Source organism: Lepus europaeus, chromosome 7, assembly GCF_033115175.1.
Source record: "Lepus europaeus isolate LE1 chromosome 7, mLepTim1.pri, whole genome shotgun sequence".
Classification (NCBI taxonomy): Eukaryota; Metazoa; Chordata; class Mammalia; order Lagomorpha; family Leporidae; genus Lepus; species Lepus europaeus.
The window spans coordinates 59,392,457-59,413,996 of record NC_084833.1 but is presented as its reverse complement, the minus strand read 5'-3'; the positions used below and the strand labels follow the sequence as shown (position 1 = coordinate 59,413,996).

At 38.8% G+C, this 21,540-nt stretch overlaps 2 protein-coding genes across 2 annotated transcripts in view; both read right to left on the bottom strand.

Moving 5' to 3' along the window:
* The window catches only part of FHIP1B (FHF complex subunit HOOK interacting protein 1B), a 157,089-nt gene that overhangs the window by 33,441 nt on the left and 102,108 nt on the right, over positions 1-21,540 (bottom strand). The window lies entirely within an intron of this gene.
* Positions 10,265-11,251, bottom strand: LOC133764479 (olfactory receptor 52L1). Its single transcript, XM_062198156.1, has one exon. It carries the CDS (start codon positions 11,249-11,251, stop codon positions 10,265-10,267), a length of 987 nt encoding a protein of 328 aa, XP_062054140.1.

Sequence of the window (21,540 nt, the reverse complement as noted above, 5' to 3'; positions counted from 1 at the left end):
AAAAACTAGAAATAGACTTGCCATGTAATTCAGTAATCCCCTAACTAGGAATACCCCCAAAAGACATGAAAACATTGTATCAAAGAGATACCTGTACCACCATGTTTATAGCAGCACTGTTCACAACAGCCAAAAAGGAACCAATCAAGAACAAAGGTATCCATTATCATAAGAATAAAGAAAACGTGAGATATTTATGCACACTATAATATGATTTAGTTATCAAAATGATGAGATTCTATCTTCTGCATCAAAATGGTTGCAATTAGAGGACATCATGTTCAGTGAAATAAGCCAAGCACAGAAACAAACACCACATGTTCTCCTTTTATGTGGAGGTGAAAATGTTTTTAAAAAATCAAAAAACAGAAAGAAAAAAGAAAAAAAATTCAATTTATTGAAAATACAATTTTATCAAACTTTGTATTAAACCTTTGTCAAACACATTGTTAAGAATTATATACTACTGTAGTTTTAATAACTTTGTGACTATTTAAAAATTCATATGAGTGAGTTTGAACATCTTTTTATTTGATTATTATTTATAGTCTTTGTGTATTTTCCTGCTGAATTGTGGTCTTTTTTATTTTTTTATTTATTTATTTGGTGGAACATTAAAGCCTTTGACTATAATGTAAATTAAAAACATGTTATCTCCGGGCCAGCACCATGGCATAGTAGGTTAAGCTTCTGCCTGCAGTGCTGGCATCCCATATGGGCACTTGTTCAAGTCCTCGCTGCTGAACTTCGGACCCAGCTCTCTGCCCTGGCCTGGGAAGGCAGAGGAGGATGGCCCAAGTGCTTGGGCCCCTGCACCCATGTAGAAGACCCAGAAGAAGCTCCTGGCTCCTGGCTTCAGATAGGCCCATCTCCAGCCATTGCAGCCATTCCAGCCATTGCAGTCATTTGGGGCAGTGAACCAGCAGATAGGAGATCTCCCTCTCTCTCTCTCTCTCAACACTGCCACTCAAATAAATCTCTCTCTCTCTCTCAATACTGCCTCTCAAAATCTCTCTCTCTCTCTCTCTCTCTCTGTAACTCTGCCTCTCAAATAAATAAATAAAACTTTTTAAAAATGTTATCTCAAGAGCAATAAATAAAATATTAAGTTAAAAATGCTTATGGAGTAAATGTTTCAATCTTGAGTTTTGAATTTTGGTTTCAAAATCAAAAAATAAAGACAGAACAGAAAAAATATTAACCAAAAAGCCAAAGGGAACTGATAGGGCATTTGAGGCCACACACAGAGGCTCATGACATGAATAGGGACTGAGATAGCTATGGCTATCAGAGGCAGGAATTGTAATAGCATAAGGCTCTTGCTGGAGCTTGGGGATTTTAAACAACTCATTCCATTTAAGGGCCCTCTAACCGCAAAAGCCTGACCACTGCTAAGTGAAAAACTCCTCTGGCACAGTCCTCTGCCCTACTAGTCTTCTTCCATTATACACGCACTAGTACAAAATGAGCTTGTGGTCCCTTCTTTATGAAAGAGAATTGCCTTAGATATCTTACGATCTCCTATTGCAGAGAATATCCCATTATGCTGCATTACAATTCTTTCTTGCCCTCTGCCTGTTCTCTTTTCTTATCTTATTCTGCTGTCTCTGAAAGAACATTTACTTGACTTTTTCTTCTTTCTGTCCCCATCTAAGATCATGCTTCACAATTCCCACTCTCTGATCCATCCTCCTCCCTATTCTCATCCCTTCCTCACAATGCGGGGAACTATTCTAACTAAACTCATCCTTCCACTACCTAGAAAACATTAAGAAGAACGTGCTTAGCACAAAGGATAACAGCAGAAAGGATAAAAAGAAATAGGTAGAGAAAAATGGTTAGATATCTGGCTTTAAAAGTAGGTGGAAGCATAGATAGGAACATGAGTTGAGCTTCTGATATATTTAGTTAATAAAAACTGTTAGAAACTTAAACTATATCAACAGAAGTAACAGTGATTAAAAGGAAAGTAATAACTTTTATTCTGCTTTGCTCTTTTTCAACTATGCTTAGATTATTATAACCAGATCAGTGCACCTTGATTGAAGAAGCATTTTTGAAACTGTATTACCTAGAAAAAAGTTGTCCAGGATAAAGATGACATTAAAAATGCTTTAAGCAGGAATTTTTAGGAAGTGTAGATATTTTATCTCTTAGTAATATCTTCCAAATACATGACTGAATGTCATAGAGAAGAGGAAAAATAGGCTTATTAGGAGAAAATCACATAGAAATCTGCTTCTGTTGGGTACAACTCCTGTCTAATCCTCAGAGGAGGCTCTCTGCTGTTTACCGTGGAAAATGTTGAGAGAAAGCAATGAACACATTTTTTCACCAGCTCTTTCCTTCAACCTTCTGAACCTGGGTACACTCAGTGTCATGTTAAACTCAAAATGCTGTCCCTGTCCCATAACTATCCTTTCCCTCTCAGAAATCCCTAACCTGCTTTTCTGGGCAGACTCGCATAAAGTTCTCCGCCATAAAGCACATGGAATTCCTTGTACTTGACGATGTGCTGTTGCCAAAGCTCTAGAACAGCTCTTCCTAGGAGGAAGCTGGGGTTTTGGAATGGTCTCACACCCAGCACCACAGCTCATGGCTTTTGCTCTCTTTTTCATGGGAGCCAGTGTGGGAATCTTAAGAGAAACTTCTGCTCTTAGCACAGCGGTGACCCCCTCCCTCAGCCCTAGAACTCACAGATGGGACAGAGTAAGTGCTGCTAGAGGAACCACCTGCCTGCATCCAGTAACCAGAGCCAAAGCTGCTTCTTTTGCTCTGTCGAGCAAATCAGAGTTTTATCATCAGCATCCAGTTCCTCACATTGTCCCACCCCTTTCTCCAAGCCAGCTGGGAGAGCAGTAGCTGGGATACTGGGCCCTGGCAGCTGATGAGCTGCATCTCATGAGACCCTCATCTTGCCTAATGTTATGGTGCTAAAGATCAATAATTGAGAAGTGAGAAATAGGATCTGAAACTGAGTTGTGATTAAAATCTGTATCTATCTGTCTGACTACACAGAGTGTCCTCTTAAGCAGTCTTTTAGTCTGTGTTCAATTTCCTCAACTGCATTACTGACAGATTTCCCTATATGCTTTATATGATAGCATATATTATATTCCTTGCCATAATTTATTAGCAAAACCATACAATTTTCCTTCTTTTAAAGTTTTCTGAATCCAACTCTTGGTATCTGCATGAATTTGAGCTGATAATTTTCTCTGTTAATCTCAGTTATTCAATAAATACTTATTACTTTTAACTATATGCCCAACACTAGACTAGATACAGAGATTAAAAGGTGAATAAACTAGTTGCAGTTGCATCCCTTATCAAGATTCTATTATAGTAATTATATAATATTACAAAGCCAGTAAATTCACACTGCTCATGAAATTAAATCAGCTTTCTTTCTTCTAATCTATTAAAGTAGATTTCACCTTTTTTCCTCCATTTTTTCTTCTTTTTTTAAAAAAAATATTTTTAATGGGGGCCAGCATTATAGCCCAGCAGATTAAGTTGCCACATTCAATGCCAGCATCCCATATCAGAGTGTCAGTTTGATTTTCAGCTGCTCTGCTTCTGATCCACTGCCAGGCTAATGTATCTGGAAAAGCAGCAGAAGAGGGTCCAAGTTTTGGGCCCTTGCCACCCATGTGGGAGACCAGGAAGAAGTTCCTGGGTCCTAGCTTCAGCCTGGTCCAGACCTGGCTGTAGTGCCTATTTGGGTAGTGAACCAGCAGATGGAAAATATCTCTCTCTCTCCCCCCCTTGCTCTGTTACTTTGCCTTTCATGTAAATACATCTTAAAATTTTTTAACAAATAAAAACTGAACATTTGTGGAGTAATATTAGTGTTTCAATTTATACATACATTGTGCAAAAATCAATCAGGGTATATATATATGTATATTCACATACAAGCTATACTTATATGCATATATATACATATATATATATCCTCAAACATTTAACATTGGAAAATTTCCAAACTCCTATCTTATCTTTTAGAGATTTTCTTAAAGTAGAAAAATACACAGTACATTATCTACATTCATCCAACTGTGCAATAGAAGCCCAGAACTTCTTATTCCTATCTAGTTGTAACTGAATACTAGTTAATCAACCTTTTTCCAACCATCTCTCCCTGCTTTATACTCAAGACTACAAATAAACTATGCTGTAAGTTTCATGAGGATTAAATTCAGGTCAATTTTGTTCCTCATTTACTTGATGTCTAGCAGTGTTTAGTAGAGTCATTTCAATCTTACCTAATTTAGATCATACATAATCTATCATCTTCTTGCCTTTTCAGTGCTTTTAGAATCACTTTTTTCAGTGAAAAACTGTTTCTGTCATAGTTGTTGAATATCTGTAAAGGTTTGTGATTATGAAGTTAGAGTGAAAGCAGTCAGATTCATGCGTGTGTGTGTGTGCATGTTTGTGTGCTTGTGTTTGTATTTCTTTGGGTTTCCTTTGTCTCCTAGGTTCAACCATGGAAAAGGCAAATAGTTGGGTTCAGTTTAGTATACTTATTACCTATGTGAGTACAAATACATTTCCTTCTATGGCCTCTCTCAGCTGGGCTCTCTGGCTTCCAGTTCAAACAATAGGAGCCATCTGCCAAAGACCAAAATATTGGAGGAGAGAGAAGATGGGTTATTTATTCCTACTTTCCTTTTTTTTTTTTTCTTGATGCTGTTCTGACAGTGGCTGCATGCTCTGCAGTCAGAGACCATATTGGAGAGCTCCCCTCCCACAGGTTCAATGCTCCCCAGGTTTAGTAACACTGCTGCCTGTCCTTGCTCCTCAAGGACTTGAGATAGTGGCTTCCTCTATTCCTCTAACACCTCCATACATAGTCCTTTAAACTGCTTTCCGTTAAACCCTTTCTTTGTGTCTCCAACTGATTGCTTAGATCCCAAATGATATAGTTTATATAAGAAGGGGATCCAAGAACAGACCCTCAAACTGGGACACTATGGTTGGGTCACTCATATACTGAAGACTATGTGTACAACCTACTCGTCAGGGTGAAATGAAACAACAGTAAAATGTAGCATGGAATGACATCTCAATAATTCAAATTATTACCAGTGTGTTTAGGATGGGAAAGTGAAGAGCAAGGTGCTATGATGAGAAAGGTTAAAATCCCAGCACCATCACCCACTAGCTGTGTTACATTGGACATATCACTTTACCTCTGTGAGTCTCAGTCTCCTTACTAACATGAATATAATAATAATGAACAGCCTTATAAGGTTCTTGTGAATATTAAAATAGTGTGTTTATAAATGGCCCTTAAAACAGTGCTGGGCTCATAGTAACCACTATATAGGTATTAGCTGTTATCAATGGACATTTTATACAGAATTTAAATTAACAACTTTGTGTTCTGGTATTTTTTTTCATTTGTGGTAGAGACTCCTCACTTAGTCCTCACACTTAAGAACCAACCAAAAAAAAAAAAATGTGAAGTCCTGCTTCTATTGCCTATTTACTCCATTTATGCAAACAAATCTCCTTATATTCTCATTCACATAGATAGAGTCCACACTGGGTTTTTCATATCACATTTGTTGGGGATAAAATACAAAGCCTGATACCTGAGACTGTTGGGAATTCTTATCAGAGAACCTTTAAAGGACAGGACTTGAGAAACAAGACATTCTTAGTGGGTGACAAAGGAGACAATTCCAGAAAAGGAAGATGGTAAGGATACCTACAGTATTGGAGTTGGATATAGGTGAGAAACAAAAGGGACAAAATGAGAAGAGAGAGAGGAAGAGAAGGAAGGAGGGAGGGAGGAAACAAGAAAAAAAAGGAAAGGAGGAAAGAAGGAAGGAAGAAAGGGAGGGAGGAAGGAAGAAAGGAAAGAGGTGAGGGAGGGAAGGAAGGAAGAAGGGAGGGTGAAGAAGACCGTCCCTTGAGAATTCATAATCGCAAGTCTGCACTTACAGTATATGGTGGGCAGAATTCACTTGTGTCCTTAATAGTAAATTACTGCTTAACCAGCTTCAAGTGGTTTGTAGCATTCATTTATTATCCTTTTATTATCTAATATGCTTTCAATCAGCACACTGATGTTTTTTGCTTCTCTCTTTCTTTGATAGAGCTCACCAGGGTTTTATTAATTTTATTAATCTTTCCAAAGAACCAAGTTGAATTTGATAATTTTATCTATTGTTTCTGTTTTATATTTTATTGATTCATTATTAATTCCTTAATCTTAATTTAAGATTATTATTTTATTTCTAAATTCTTGAATTTTCAACTTAGGTCATTGATCTTAAATTTTTATTCTTGAGGCTGGCGTAGCAGGTTAAGGTGCTATCTGCAACACTAGCATCCCATATGGGTACCAGTTGAATACTGGCTGCTCCACTTCTGATCCAGCTGCCTGCTAATGTGCCTGGGAAAATAGTGGAAGATGGCCAAGTACTTGGTCTCCTGCACCCATATGGTAATCCTGGAAGAAGTTCCTGGCCCCTGGCAGTGGCCCAGCCCTGCTTCCTATAATTGCAGCCACTTGGGGAGTGAACAAACAGATGGTTCACTCTCTCTCTCTCTCTCTGTGCCTCTGCCTTTCAAATAAATAAATATTTTTAAATAAATAAAAATAAAATTTATTTTTGTAATATAAGCATTTAAAGATACAATTGTCCCTCTATCTCCTCTTCAACCACATGCCACAGCTTTTGCTATTGTAATTTTCTTTTTTTTTTTTTTATTTTATTTTTATTTGACAGATAGAGTTAGACAGTGAAAGACAGAGAGAAAGGTCTTTCTTCCATTGGTTCATTCCCCAAATGGTTGCCACAGCCAGAGCTACATGACCCAAAGCCAGGAGCCAGGTGCTTTCTCCTGGTCTCCCATGCGAGTGCAGGGGCGCAAGCACTTGGGCCATCCTCTACTGCCTTCCTGGGCCACAGCAGGGAGCTAGACTGGAAGAAGAGCAACTGGGACTAAAACCCAGTGTCCATTTGGGATGCCAGCGCCACAGGTGGAGAATTAACCAAGTGAGCCACGGCACCGGCCCCGCTATATGTCATTTTCAATCAGCGAAATATTGTCTAACTTTCCCTATGATTTCTTATTGGACTCATAGGTTATTTGGATGAGTTGTGCTTAGTTTCCAACTACTTAAGGTTTTTCAAGCCATTGTATTCTTAGCGTGTTGTCATTTAATTCTGTGTTGGTAAAAGTACACATTTTGTAATGTTGATTCCTTTGAAACATATTGAGAAATAATTTATAACCTGGAACAACAACAACAAAACCCTGCCTCCACCAGATTTCTATACCCATGTAACGTTATCAACAGACTTCAAATTCTCTCACCAAATGTTGAGAAATGTGCCCATAGATGGCCTATTGGAAAGGAATCTTACATCCTACACTTATACTTTAACCCTCTTTACACAAGGGGGAAATGTGAGTGAATGTTTTTCACTCTTCCTCTTCTCTCCCTTGCTCGTTTTTCCACATGGGAAGAAGGATCACTAAAGCAATTAGATACTGTTGAGAACAACGGATGAAACTCAGTCCAGTTCTTCCAGTTGGGTGGCAGGGACCCAACTCCTTCCTCCCAGGGTGAGCATTAGCAGAAAGCTGGAAATGGAAGTAGAGCCAGGACTCAAACTTGGACAGTCCAATATGGGATGTAGGCATCACAAGCAATGCTTTAGCCACTGCATCAAATATCTGCCTCACAAATGTACTTTTTTTTTTAAAGATTTATTTATCAAAACACAGAGTTACAGAAAGAGAGAGATCTATCCACTGTTTCATCCCTGTGCCACGTCAAAGCCAGTCTCCATTCAGCTGTCCCATGTGGGTGGCAGTACTTGGGCCATCTTCTGCTGCTTTCTCAAGCACATTAGCAGGGAGCTGGATCAGAAGTAGAGCAGCCAGGATTTGAACCAGCACTCATATAGGATGCCTACATCACAGGACGTGCCTTAACCCACTGTGCCACAACACAGCCCCACAAATGTACATTTTAATACGTCTTTCAAGTGACAGAAGAGTAAAGGAATATAAGTCACCATGAAACAGAAGAGCTAATCCAAAAGGCAATTGCTTCTATTTAGCTACAGTTAAATGTGAAAATATTTTCATAAGATTGATAAATCATTGGCATAGGTAATCAAGGGAAACAGAGGAGGTAAAAATAAACATGCTAGGGATGAAATAAGGAGTAGATATGAACAGTAGAAAATAAATTATAATAAGAAAATGGTATTAAAAAGCTTCCAATAAGTTTCAATAAAAGGTAAAATAGTATATGTAAAATAGAATTTTGCATTAAAAATATGCAAACCCTTACAAAAGAAATTTCTAAAAATTAATATTTCCATACCTATATAACTTGGAAGATTTGAAATGAAACAAACATATTATATAAGTTATAAATTAATCTGCCACAACAAAGATGCCTCCAAATATAGTGGTTTAAACAAGATACAACTTTATTTCTGTTTCAGTTTCAAGTCAGGATTGGAGACCCATATATTGTCGGAACACAGGCTCTTCCACATAAATGCTCTGTCACTTTCAACTCACATTTCTATCTTGTGATCAAAGACAACTGCTCCAAATCCAATATCATAGCCATATGCTAAGCATCCACAAGTGAAATAAAGGGAAAGATTGCAGACTGCTTTCTTTGATAGCCTACTGAAACAAAGTACCTCCAGGGTCAAGAAAATCGGTTTCCAACTGATATGGTACAATATGGCTTTGCCTTCTCAAAGACAACATTCTAGATTTTAGACCCAAGATCTAGAACCAAACTGATTCAAATGTATAATTCAGCCTGAAATAGAAAAATTCAAGCCCCTCCCCCATTAATTCATCCACAAGTGCCAAGGAAACCATGGACATAATACTCAGTATCACTGAAAGAATCTATTTATTAGGAGTTGGGAAAAATATAAAATGCCAACCATTCACTCTGCAATATGGAATCCCAAGATAGGACATTCTTGTCACCTCAGCATCTTACTTCCACGGAGCAGTGATTTGACTTCTCCCATGACTGAATAAAATGTGCTTCTTTTTAGTAACACAAAAGAGTTAAACCAGATATTAAGGCAACATAAAGGATGCAACAAAACAATTGTGAGAGTACTCTTGAAGTTTTTATCCAGTTTCTATTAGAAGAAATGGAATTGACACCACTAATGCACACAATTTCAGAAAGAGAAACTTGGTATTTTTAAGTGACATAACTACCTCTACATTTTTACTAAATTTATTAAAGCTGTGTTTTTCAATACAAGACTATAAAATTTTATGGCTGTTAGACACTAACAATTACATGGGTACTTTTTTGTAAATTAATATTTATAAAACATGCATAAACTAACAGTTGACCTTATACTTCCTTAAACCTAAGCAAATAAATAAATTTATTTACATGAAGACTTTTTAAACTTTTATTTAATAAATATAAATTTCCAAAGTACAACTTTTGGATTATAGCAGCTTTTTCCCCCCATAACCTCCCTCCCACCTACAAACATCCCATCTTCTGCTCCCTCTCCCATCCCATTCACATCAAAATTCATTTTCAATTATTTTTATATACAGAAGATTAATTTAGTATATACTAAGTAAAGATTTCAACAGTTTTTAAAGAAGAAATATACTAGATACATATATACTTTCCATGAAAATATAAATCATATCTTATAAATCCTAGGCCCTATTATAGGACTTATACCACTTATGTTTGTTTTAAATAAATAGCAACATAATTCCTATGGTAAAATGTATTTTCTTACATGTGGCCTTCTTAGCCGTAATGAAGGACTCTCTTATGAGCCCAGTGAACTGGAGTCACAGCAGTAACAGTGGCTTTGAAGACACTTTAACCCTAAAATCAGGCAAAGGTTGAAAGCTTCCATCCTAATTTCAGAAAATATTGCATACAGTCACTTGGAAAAGGAAGGAAAGACGGCATGTCCAGAGCTGTCATCCATCTCTTCCAACCCCAAGTCCTCCTAATACAAGAAGTAGGGAAATGTTGAAATTAGGAGCAAAATAAAGAGTAGGTGAAATATTCACAAATCCAGTGATTCAGCTAAATCTCAAAAGGCTATGAAACCAAGGACTTGTGGATATTTTTGTCATGAAACTATAAGGACTTGCAGAAATACTCATTGTAGAATGGCCTCTTCCTATATAATTTAGACCAGTTGTGAGCTCCTGATTTTGTGTTTGGCAAGAGCAGAAGGACATAATCATGGTGTGTTAAGATCAATCATTTTGTGTACAATACTCTGAGAACTCGCTTGCGGATCTGATGAGTCTTCACCCCATAGACAATAGGATTGAGGGCAGGTGGCACAAGAAGATAGAGTGTGGCCAGAAGAACATGGACATGATGGGGAACATGATGACCAAAGCGATGAGTGAGGAAGGAGAACATTCCAGGGACATAGAAGACCAGGATGACACAAACATGAGAGCCACAAGTGCTAAAGGCCTTTAATCGGGCCTCAACCCCTGGTACCTTCAGCACTGCCTGGAGTATGAGGGCATAGGAAATACCAATGGCTAGAACATCCAGCCCAACCACAAGCAGTGCCACTGCTAGCCCATAAGCTCGGTTCACTGTAGTTTCTGAGCAGGCAAGTTTTACCACAGCCATATGCTCACAATAAGCATGGCCTATGATAGTGGCCTGGCAGAAGATCAGGTTCTGCAACAGGATGGGGAAGGGAATGAGAAGAAGTAATCCCCGCACTAGCACTGCCATTCCAATGCGCCCTATGACCCCCGGATGCAGGATGGTGGAATGGTGCAGAGGATGACAAATGGCCACATAGCGATCCAGAGCCATGGCCACAAGTACTCCTGACTCCATTGATGAGAATGCATGGATGAAGAACATCTGAATGAGGCAGACAATGTACCCAATCTCATGGGCATGAACCAGGAGTACTGCAAGGGCTTTGGGTGCAGTGGAGGAGGCCAGGACAAGATCAATAGCACCTAGCATGGCCAGGAAAAGGTACATAGGTTGGTGCAAGGAGGAGTCTGTCCAGATGATGAAGAGAATGGTAACATTGCCAACTAGCGCAAGGAAGTAAAGGACACCCAAGGGCAATGCTATCCAGTGCTGGCTTTCCTCTAAACCTGGAATACCTACCAGGAAAAAAGACGGCTGGGGTAGCCTCCAACTAGAATTGCTTAGAGCCATCATCAATGTCTTAGAAAGAGAAGAGGGAAAATAAACTGAAGTCATGATTTCTCCATTCTTGATTTTGTATCACATTGGTCAGATTTGGCTACCATCTTCATGAGAAGAATAAAGAGACTTAAACTGCAACACAAAGGAATAAAGTTAGATACAAGGAAAAAAGTATCCTCTTCTGGAGACAATGTTCTTACAGGTGAAACTTCCACAGGTCTGAATTAGGATAGTCTAGTTGTGTTTAGAGATCAGAATAAACATGAGCTGCTTTTCAGAGATGCTAACCTCTACTACTTAATTACTTATATTTTGCAATTTTCCATTTGAAAGATTCTTTTAATTATCCTATTGGCATTACTGGCACCAGAAATTAAACTATTATTTTTTAAACTAATCTTCCTCAATTTAGAACTCTACCATTGTTCCTCCTATAGCCCCAGTCTCACTGTCTTCTCCATTTTACTACCTGTTGTTAATCCTAGGGTTCAATACTATTCTCTTTCCAATTTTGAACATTAGCTTTGAACTCAGTTCATACATTGCCTGGTTTTAACTATCTATATACTTTTATTTCTTCCAAGTTCATAAGTCAAATAGCTCTCTGAAATATAAACCTATTTTGCTTTTGCTTTCTGAGTATCTACACCAGGCACTCATCATGTTCAAAATGAAGTTAACCTATCTATCCTTCCCAAGGATGTCCTATAGCCTTTTCTTCAATATTTTTATGAATTACATTATAATCTACCTATCCAACATGAACTATAAACCTGTAAACTGTCTGTATTCATTTGTACCTCTCATCCTTATTGACTAATTCCTGTGGACTTTATTTTTAACCCTTCCTATAGCTGATCATTTTTTTCAACGCCCAATGTCACAGCCTTAGTTCACACTACAAATTTCTCTCACCCAGATTGCTAAAAGACCTCTCTGCTTTTGTCTTACTCCCCTAACGTACTCTGAAATGGGGATTTTTCCAAAATGCAGATGTAATCATGTTATGCCTATTGCTAAAATCATTCAGTGAATTTAAAATATGGAAAAATAAAACTTTTAACACTATCAGAAGAGGTTTGCAAAGGTTATCTTTTCAGCATTAGTTTTGTTTTACAGTTAACATATCTCCACATGTTTATTTTGCTTCAAACATTCTAACATTCTTGGAATTGTATGAGTATACCACTGTATTTTATTTAAGCCTTTTACATATTCTTTTTTCCTATTCCTTTATGTCAATTGGTCCTCCTCCTACTTCAAAATGCAGAGTCCACTGCCTCCCGCCATTCAGAAAGGACTTGATGCCTGTGTTGGCCAATATTGAGCATATCTGGAGCAATCTTTTGTTACCCTCCTTTGTTCATCCATAACTTTTTGGTTTATCAGTATTGTAGGAATGTTTTCAGTGTTTTAATGGTTTGTTTCACAAGAACGAGCCACGTCTCTTTAAAGTTCATACTTAACAAGCTAGCATGGTGGACATCCACATGTAGTGTAATAAATACAAACTTCAGAGGCAGGCAGACTTGGGTTCCAATATTGTCCATTTCATATTCTAGGAATGAAACATTGGCTATTTAATCTCTATGAGTCTTGATTTTTTCACATAATAGGAAGATAAAATAATATCAACACTATAGTAAATACATAGTAAATGATGATATATAGGTTATTTTATAAATTATACTTATCATTAACAGTAATAATAAAAGATGACAGTATGAGATCACAATATTCTTTCCTTCTTTTGTCTCTGTGACTGCATTTCTGTGTCAGACTTTTCATGTCTGTCTCTCAGTGTGATGTTTCAGCAACCAGTGTCTCTGACATGAAGGACCAAATAAGTAGGTGTTCTGCTTAACCTTCTCCATGTAATTCACATCTTGAGCCTTAAAAAAAAACACTTGTCTGGATGTTTGTCTTAAAATACAGGTACAGTCTACGTTAGTTCTTTTCTGTGCTGAGGAGGGTGTGCACATGGGTATATAAAGATGAATAAAAGTTGAGCATGACTCAGTTCTCTGGATTAGGCATCTATAGAATGTCAGCATGTCTTTTTCATAAATCAATAAGGACTAAAATACAACCCCAAAGCTCTGAATGTAACAACTATAAAATCTGAAATTCCAATAGGTATGTATCTCCATGCCTTTGTTTTTCTTCCAGAGACAATTTAAATAACGTGATGTTTTTGTTGAGATCTCCAAGGGGAATCTCAGAATCTTTAAAAAATTCTTTCCATGCTTAACATTCCTTCCACATGGTGAGAAAATTGATTGTCTTCCTCTGTTACTCCCTTTCTTCCACACATTTCAGTTCTTTCCCATTTTCAGCTGTCAGAGAACTACTGTGTGAATGTGGAAGGCATTCTTGGCTTTTTAAAGGAATTTATTAATAAACTTAATGAGAGATTCATAGAGCAGTGGAGCTGAAGCCACAAGACAGTAGGGGAAGGATTGAAACAGAGACACAGATTTTTGAGTATAACCTGCCTCTTTCTTTGTACTGCATGGCTTGTGACCCTGGAGTAAAAACTTAGAGTTGATTATTGAGAATATAATTCATAGAGGAAAAGCAGAAAGACATTTATTCCTAGAGTGTAAAGAAGTATTTACTTCTCTGAACAGGAAGCATGGGATAATATTCAATGAACTGATGTTATTCAATTCCTATATATTGATGTGCGTTTGATACAAGCAAGATCTCCTCTGTGAAATGGTCCTGAGATTCTGTAAGGCAGCATGAGGTTCCTCCTTTTCTTCCCTATCACAATCCCTTTACTGCTTTGTCCTGACACTGATTATCTCATGCTGTAAAATCTGTCAGGAGTGATTCCTTGAAGAATATGGAGTATGCCTTGCTCATCATGGTAGTACCAGGGCAAACTCCAGAATTATTTAGTATCTGGTTGTTACTTGGTAGTGTTGGCTGAATAAATAAGTATCCATGTGACTAATGTAAAGGACAAATAAATAAATGTGTAAGCATTTCAAAGAATTGGGAACCACAAATACTTGATGAGGAAGAGATTGAACTTGAACGACATGAATGATGTAGCAGCCAGTGGGTGTCTAATGAAAAATAAAGTGACTGAGCCTCAATGTTCCTCACCTCAAAGGTGATTCTGGGTATTTCATGTCAGAAGAGGGCTGCTAAATCTTCTACTAGAGCCTAAGATGGAATCCTAGAAGTGAGTCAGAAAGGAGGGGTTCTTCTGGTCACTAGTAGTCACTTCTGCTACTGCCTCTAGAAAGAAGGGAAGCCTCCATGGGCTGTAACAAATCCTACTCTCCTTAATCTCCTTCTTAACAGTGACCCAGGGGGCCGGTGCTGTGGCATAGTAGGTAAAGTCACCACCTGCAGTGCCAGCATCCCATATGGATGCCGGTTCTGGTCCAGCTGTTCCACTTCCGATCCAGCTCTCTGCTATGGCCTGGGAAAGCAGCAGAGGATGGCCCAAGCACTTGTGTGCCTGCACCCACATGGGAGACCCAGAAGAAGCTCCTGGCTCCTGGCTTTGGATGAACACAGCTGTGGTCATTGTGACCAACTGGAGAGTGAACCAGCGGATGAAAGACCTCTCTCTCTCTGCCTCTCCTTCTCTTTATATATAACTCTTTCAAATAAATAAATAATTTAAAAAAAAAAACCCATGACCTGAACTCCATAATAGTGGGGAAAAGGGCGAGACAAGAAGACAGAGATTAGAGGAGGGCACAAAATAGTGGATTGGTGAAAATGTCCTAATGGGTGTTAACAAAAATCAAAGCACTCAGAAGCAGAGTTCCAGGCAACATAGGAGACACACAGATAATCAAGAAAAGATACCTGATACAGAGGTATTGTTTTCCTGGTATCTGGACTGTCCTAAAGGATGCATCTTTTAAAGTCTTAAGTCAGCCTGGATGGAGACTCCGCAAAACCAAACAGAACTTAGCAAAAAAGAAAATCCCCAGATCAGAAAGGTTCAACTACAGCCCTCCCTGCTCAGCTCCAGGAGGACTGTGAGTTCACCTCCACAATGAACTTCTGCGCTCCTTGGGGTAACAATAACAAAGAGCAGCTTTTATTCAGAAAGGCCACAGAGAAGTCTCTAAAAGACAGAGAGGAAAGCAAACACATCATTCAAGGTCTGTGTAGCTACAGTTGTGCAGTCAAGGTAGTTAATGCAAGTGCTAGCTCTGGCAAGACCTGGACAAAGGAGTTAAATCAGCTGTGCCCCCATGCAATGAATGTGATCATGAGGATTCCATAGTATGACTATGATGAATGTCTTTGTAAATGCCTCACATTGACCATGAAAGTTTAAGGAGATTAATAGGTATCTACAAACTCACCGGTTAGGTTACAGCAATTTATTCTCCCCTAATCTACCTCAATCTAGGTTATTTTTTCTGATAGCACCCAGGTAAGATCTCAAGAAAAAAATTTACTCTGACAGGGAGAAATAAACTGAAGACTCCTAAATGGTGTTAGACCAGACTTAGTGGGAGACTCAGAGCCAAACTATCCAAGCCAAGAAATAATCCCTATAAAGGCTGTAGGAAAGGCAGAAGTCAGGTGTCAACAGTATTCCTCCAGCCATAAACCCTAAACCAGAGCACATTTTCCACACCTGAAATCCTGTGCAGCATCTCACCACAGGTTCTGTCATCATCACCCTGAAAAGAAAATCCAATCTTGATATGCCCCCAAAGCAGAGATGGTGACTGTAACCAAGATGCTGGGCTGGCAGGATGTTATTACTAACTGGTAGGCCCCAAAGGATTCAGAGGCACAGCTGGACAAAGGCAAGTTTAGCATTCTAATTGGCAGGAGGCACACTGAGCTAAAGTCCACTGTGGGGGGGGGGGGTGGATGGAAGAGAGGCAGAGGAGGCAACAGCACTGCCCTGCCCATATTTGTCCAGTGTTGGTCACCACCCCTAAGCCTGTACATCTGAATGGCTATGCTAGGAAACTTCAGTTTCCAGTGTGCTAGGGAATCTCATCCTGCTCAGACTTCTCATTCTTACAAAACAATCTTGACTCCAATAACTTCTTTAATGGGTGCCTTGATTCAATATCCTCATGCCTCCAAGTGCTGTGTTTGGCTATTGGAAGCTCGTAACAAAATCACTCCTCTTTGTGAAAAAGAACTGCCTCATTCAAGTTTACTATTCCTTTTAAGTACAGCTCACATCCAATGACTGGTGATAAAAGAATACAAAAACCTGAGGGCCACAACAGGTTAAGCCACAGCTTAAAATGGTGGCAACCCAGTCAGAGTGCCTATTCTAACACACAGCTGCTTATCTTCTGATCCAGCTTCCTGATGATGTGCCTGGGAAGGAAACCCTATGTAGTTGGGCCTCTTCTACCAATGTGGGAAGCCAACATGGAGTTCTTGGCTCCTGGTTTCAGTCTGGATCAGACCTGGATATTGAGGTCATTTGGAGAGTCAACAGATAGAAAATCTCTCTCACTCTCATTCTCTCTTTCTCTGGCACACAACCTTTTATACAAATAAATCTTTAAAAGAGAATCCATGATTTCAGCATTATTATACCCCAACATCAACATAAATTTCATGTTTGTTCTTTCCACAATTTTAGCAAAATTAATCTCACTCTGATAGGTGCTCTTTCCAAACAGATGCTCTATCGTTCTTATTGCCTCTAAATAGATCCTTTTCATATATATTATAAAAAGATAGTATGTGTTTATTTTTGTACAAAAATTTTAAATCCACATATAATTTTTATCATATATTTTTCAGTAACTTTATGAAGACCCCTTATATAAAGCCACTAGAAGAAAACAGAGAAGAATGTTCATGAAATTTTTCTGGGCAATGATTTCCTTGAAATGAAATCAGAGACAAAGAGGAAAATAGACTAAGGGGGCTTAATCAAACTAAATAGCTTCTATACAGCAAAGAAATAATGAACAGAGTAGAGGAAGAACCAAAAAATGAGAGAAAGTGTTTGCAAACCATAGATCTGATAAATGGCTAATATCCAAAATTTATTTTTAGAAAAACAAACAACTGGACAGCAAAAAAAAAAATAATTTGGTTTAAAAATGGACACAAGGAAAATTCAAATAGCAGATTAGAGAGAAGCATGCTTCACAAGGCTAGGGAGAAACAGCGAAGAGAAGCATAAGAGGTATATACTCGATGGAGATTAGAAAAGATAACCACCCAGGGAAGCCCCACAGGAAGAGGGGAACCAGCTTGAAGCACTGTGGAGTGTTGGCGTGTACCCAGAGAGCTTGGAAAACCAGAGCCACAGACAGCCAGAGCCCACAGCATTTTAGAGACAGGGTTGGGGACGTGGGCAGCAGGACAGATGACAGCAACCCCTAGATATAGAACCAGCCAGAGTACAGCATTTGTCTGGTCAAGAACCTGGGGAGCAGGCAGTTGCTGGAGGTTGCTTGAGGTCCAAGTGGAAGTGGAAAGAGGCAGCCGATTCAAACCAATCTCTCCAAAACAAAACCCAGGACCTGGCTGAGAAAGGGTAGACACCATTTTAAATCACCCAGGGAAGCCTGCAAGTGTGTACATAAGAGCCCACTGAGAGGGGGCACCTGAACACAGTGTCGGGAACCTCAGTGGGCTGGCGTTATGCCAGTGACTGTAGCATGTGATCCAGAGCTAGGAATGGAGAGAACAGCCCACAACCCCGATTGTCTCAAGACATAGACCAGGAAGTGGCTGGACAACTACCAGAAACAGAGTGGTAACCACACCAGCAGTGTCTTGGAGAACCTTAGTTGCTGAGACCTTGGGGCCTAGGTGGCTACATGAAATACTGCAGGACATAGCTGGGAATAGCTACCCTGGAAACTCGACCCACCCTAATGCATTGACCAGAGTCCCCAGGGCACACCCACAATACATCTCCTGGTATTCACTGAAAGGGCAGATATTCCACAAAGCCAAAGAAACATAGACCCCAAAATAAAAGTCAACTGAAGAAAAAATTAAAAATCAACTCCAGAAATGCTGAAAAATAAGAAGCAAGATTCAAATAATAAGAATAAGGAATTCACAATGAACCCCCCCACACACCCAGAGGAACACAACAACATTTCAATATTAGAATGCGAAGATGAAGAGACGGAGGAAATGCCAGAAATGGAATTTGGAAATTAATCATAGGATTATTTAAAAAAAATCAGAAGCAAATCCATGAACTAAACTATACAAGACACGAATGAAAATTTTTCCCAGGAAATCAAGAATACAAAGAGAAATCAAAATGAAATTTTAAAAATGAAGAATTCAATGCATCAAATAAAAAGTGCAGTGGAAAGTCTTAATGGCAGACTTGATGAAGCAGAAGAAAGAATATCCAAACTAGAAGATAAATCTGAAATCCCACAGCCAAACAAAAATACCAAGAAAATAGAAAACCTCAAAACAGTGTAGGAGACCTATGGGATACTATCAAATGACCAAACATACAGGTCTTAGGAGTGCCTGAGAGAGTGGAAAGAGAGAAGAGAATAGAAAGCCTAGAAATCCAAATGGCCAACAGACACGTGAAAAAATGTTCAGGATCACTAGCCATCAGGGAAATGCAAATCAAAACCACAATGAGGTTTCACCTCACCCCGGTGAGAATGGCTCACATTCAGAAATCTACCAACAACAGATGCTGGAGAGGATGTGGGGAAAAAGGGACACTAACCCACTGTTGGTGGAAATGCAAACTGGTAAAGCCACTATGGAAGTCAGTCTGGAGATTCCTCAGAAACCTGAATATAACCCTACCATACAACCCAGCCATCCCACTCCTTGGAATTTACCCAAAGGAAATTAAACTGGCAAACAAAAAAGCCATCTGCATATTAATGTTTATTGCAGCTCAATTCACAATAGCTAAGACCTGGAACCAACCCAAATGCCCATCAACAGTAGACTGGATAAAGAAATTATGGGACATGTACTCCATAGAATACTATACAGCAGTCAAAAACAATGAAACCGGGTCATTTGCAACAAGATGGAGGAATCTGGAAAACATCATGCTGAGTGAATTAAGCCAGTCCCAAAGAGACAAATATCATTTGTTTTCCCTGATCGGTGACAACTAACTGAGCACCAAAGGGGAAACCTGTTAAGTGAAATCGACACTATGAGAAACAGAGACTGGATCAGCTCTTATCCTGACTGTTGATGTACAATGTAATACTTTACCCATTTTAGTATTTGTTTGTTCTAGTACTGGTGGTTGAACTCTGTAATTAACACACAATTATTCTTAAGTGTTTAAATGTTAACTGAAAAGTGATCCCTGTTAAATATAAGAGTGGGAAAAAGAGAGGGAGGAGATGTACAATTCGGGACATGCTCAATCGGACTTGCCCCAAATGGTGGAGTTAGAAACGTGCCAGGGGATTCCAATACAATCCCATCAAGGTGGCATGTACCAATGCCATCTCACTAGTCCAAGTGATCATCTTCAGTTCACAATTGATCACAGTGATAGGCCTAAGAGTCATAGGGATCACACAAACAAGACTAGTGTCTGCTAATACTAACTGATAGAATCAAAAAGGGAGAGAACGATCCAACATGGGAAGTGGGATACACAGCAGACTCATAGAATGGCAGATGTCCTAAATAGCACTCTGGCCTCAGAATCAGCCCTTAAGGCATTCAGATCTGGCTCAAGAGCCCATGAGAGTATTTTAGGCATGGAAAGCCAAGACACTCTGGAAAACAAACAAACAAACAAACAAAAAAACCTAAATGAAAGATCTCTGTGAGTGGGATCCCAGTGGAAAGAATGGGTCATCAAAGAAGGAGGTACCTTTCTCTGAAGGGAGGAGAGAACTTCCACTTTGACTATGACCCTATCAGAATAAGATCGAAATCGGCAAACCCTAAAGGCTTCCATAGCCTTGGCAACTCATGACTAGAGCCTAGGGAGATTACTGATGCCATAAACAAGAGTGTAAATTGTTAAATCAACAACAGGTGTCACTGTGTACTTTCATCTCATGTGGGATCTGTCCTTAATGTGTTGTCCAATGTGAAGTAATGCTATAACTAGTACTGAAACAGTATTTTTACACTTGTGTTTCTGTGTGGGTGCAAACTGATGAAATCTTTACTTAGTATATACTGAATCGATCTTCCATATATAAAGATAGTTGAAAATGAAAAAAAAAAAACTTGGAAATTGCATAGAAAATTAATCAATTTTTTAAAAATATCATGTAGGATCTCTGTCATTAATGTGCTGTACATTGTGATTTAATGCTATAACTAGTACTCCAACAGTATTTTTCACTTGGTGTTACTATGTGGGGACAAACTGTTGAATTCTTTACTTAATATACACTAAACTGATCTTCTGTATATAAAGAGAATTGAAAATGAATCTTGATGTGAATGGAAGGGGAGAGGGAGCGGGAAAGGGGAGGATTGCGGGTGGGAGGGAAGTTTGGTGGGGGGGGGGAGCCATTGTAATCCATAAGCTGTACTTTGGAAATTTATATTCATTAAATAAAAGTTTAATAAAATATATGCCTGTTAAAGGTGAAAAAAAAAGAAAGCCTAATTAGTGAAATAATTACAGAAATATTCCCCAATTTGGAGAAAGAAAGGAATGATCAAATAGAGGAAGCACCTAGAATTCCTAACAGATACGACCAGAAAAGATCTTCACCAGGACATATTACAGTCAAACTCTCCACAATAAAACATAAAGAAAAGATTCTAAAATGGGCATGAGAAAAACACCACCCTACTTTCAGAGGATCGCCAATTAGATTCATAGCTGACTTCTTGTGAAAAATCCTACAGGTTAGAAAGGGATGGCAAGATATAATCCAAGTCTTATAAGAAAAAAACTGTCAACACCAAATACTGTACCCTGGAAAGCTTACATTTATAAACGAAGGTGAAATATAAACAGCTTCCATAACAAACAGAAATTGAAAAAATTTGTTGACATTCGTCCAGCTCTACAGAATATGTTTAAAGATGTGCTACACACAGAAACACAGAGAGATAGCCACCATTATGAATGAGAAGACAGAAAAACCACCAGTAGAAGTACAAAAGAAATCTAAAGTAAACAAGAGAAATAATGATTTTAAAAATCGCAGGACCAAGTCGTTACTTATCAATAGTCACCTTGAATGTAAATAGCCTCAATTCTTCAGTTAAAAGATACATATTGGGAGCCAGAGGTGTGGCACAGAGGGTAAGACTGCCACTTGTATTGCCAGCATCTCATATGGATGTCAGTTCAAGTCCTGGCTGCTCCAATTCCAATCCAGCTTTCTGCTGTGCCCTGAGAAATCAGAAGAAGATGGCCTAAGTCCTTGGACCCTTGCACC

What these genes read in the sequence shown, in the direction of transcription:
- LOC133764479 (XM_062198156.1), bottom strand. Translation starts at nt 11,251, where the DNA reads ATGACTTCAGTTTATTTTCCCTCTTCTCTTTCTAAGACATTGATGATG.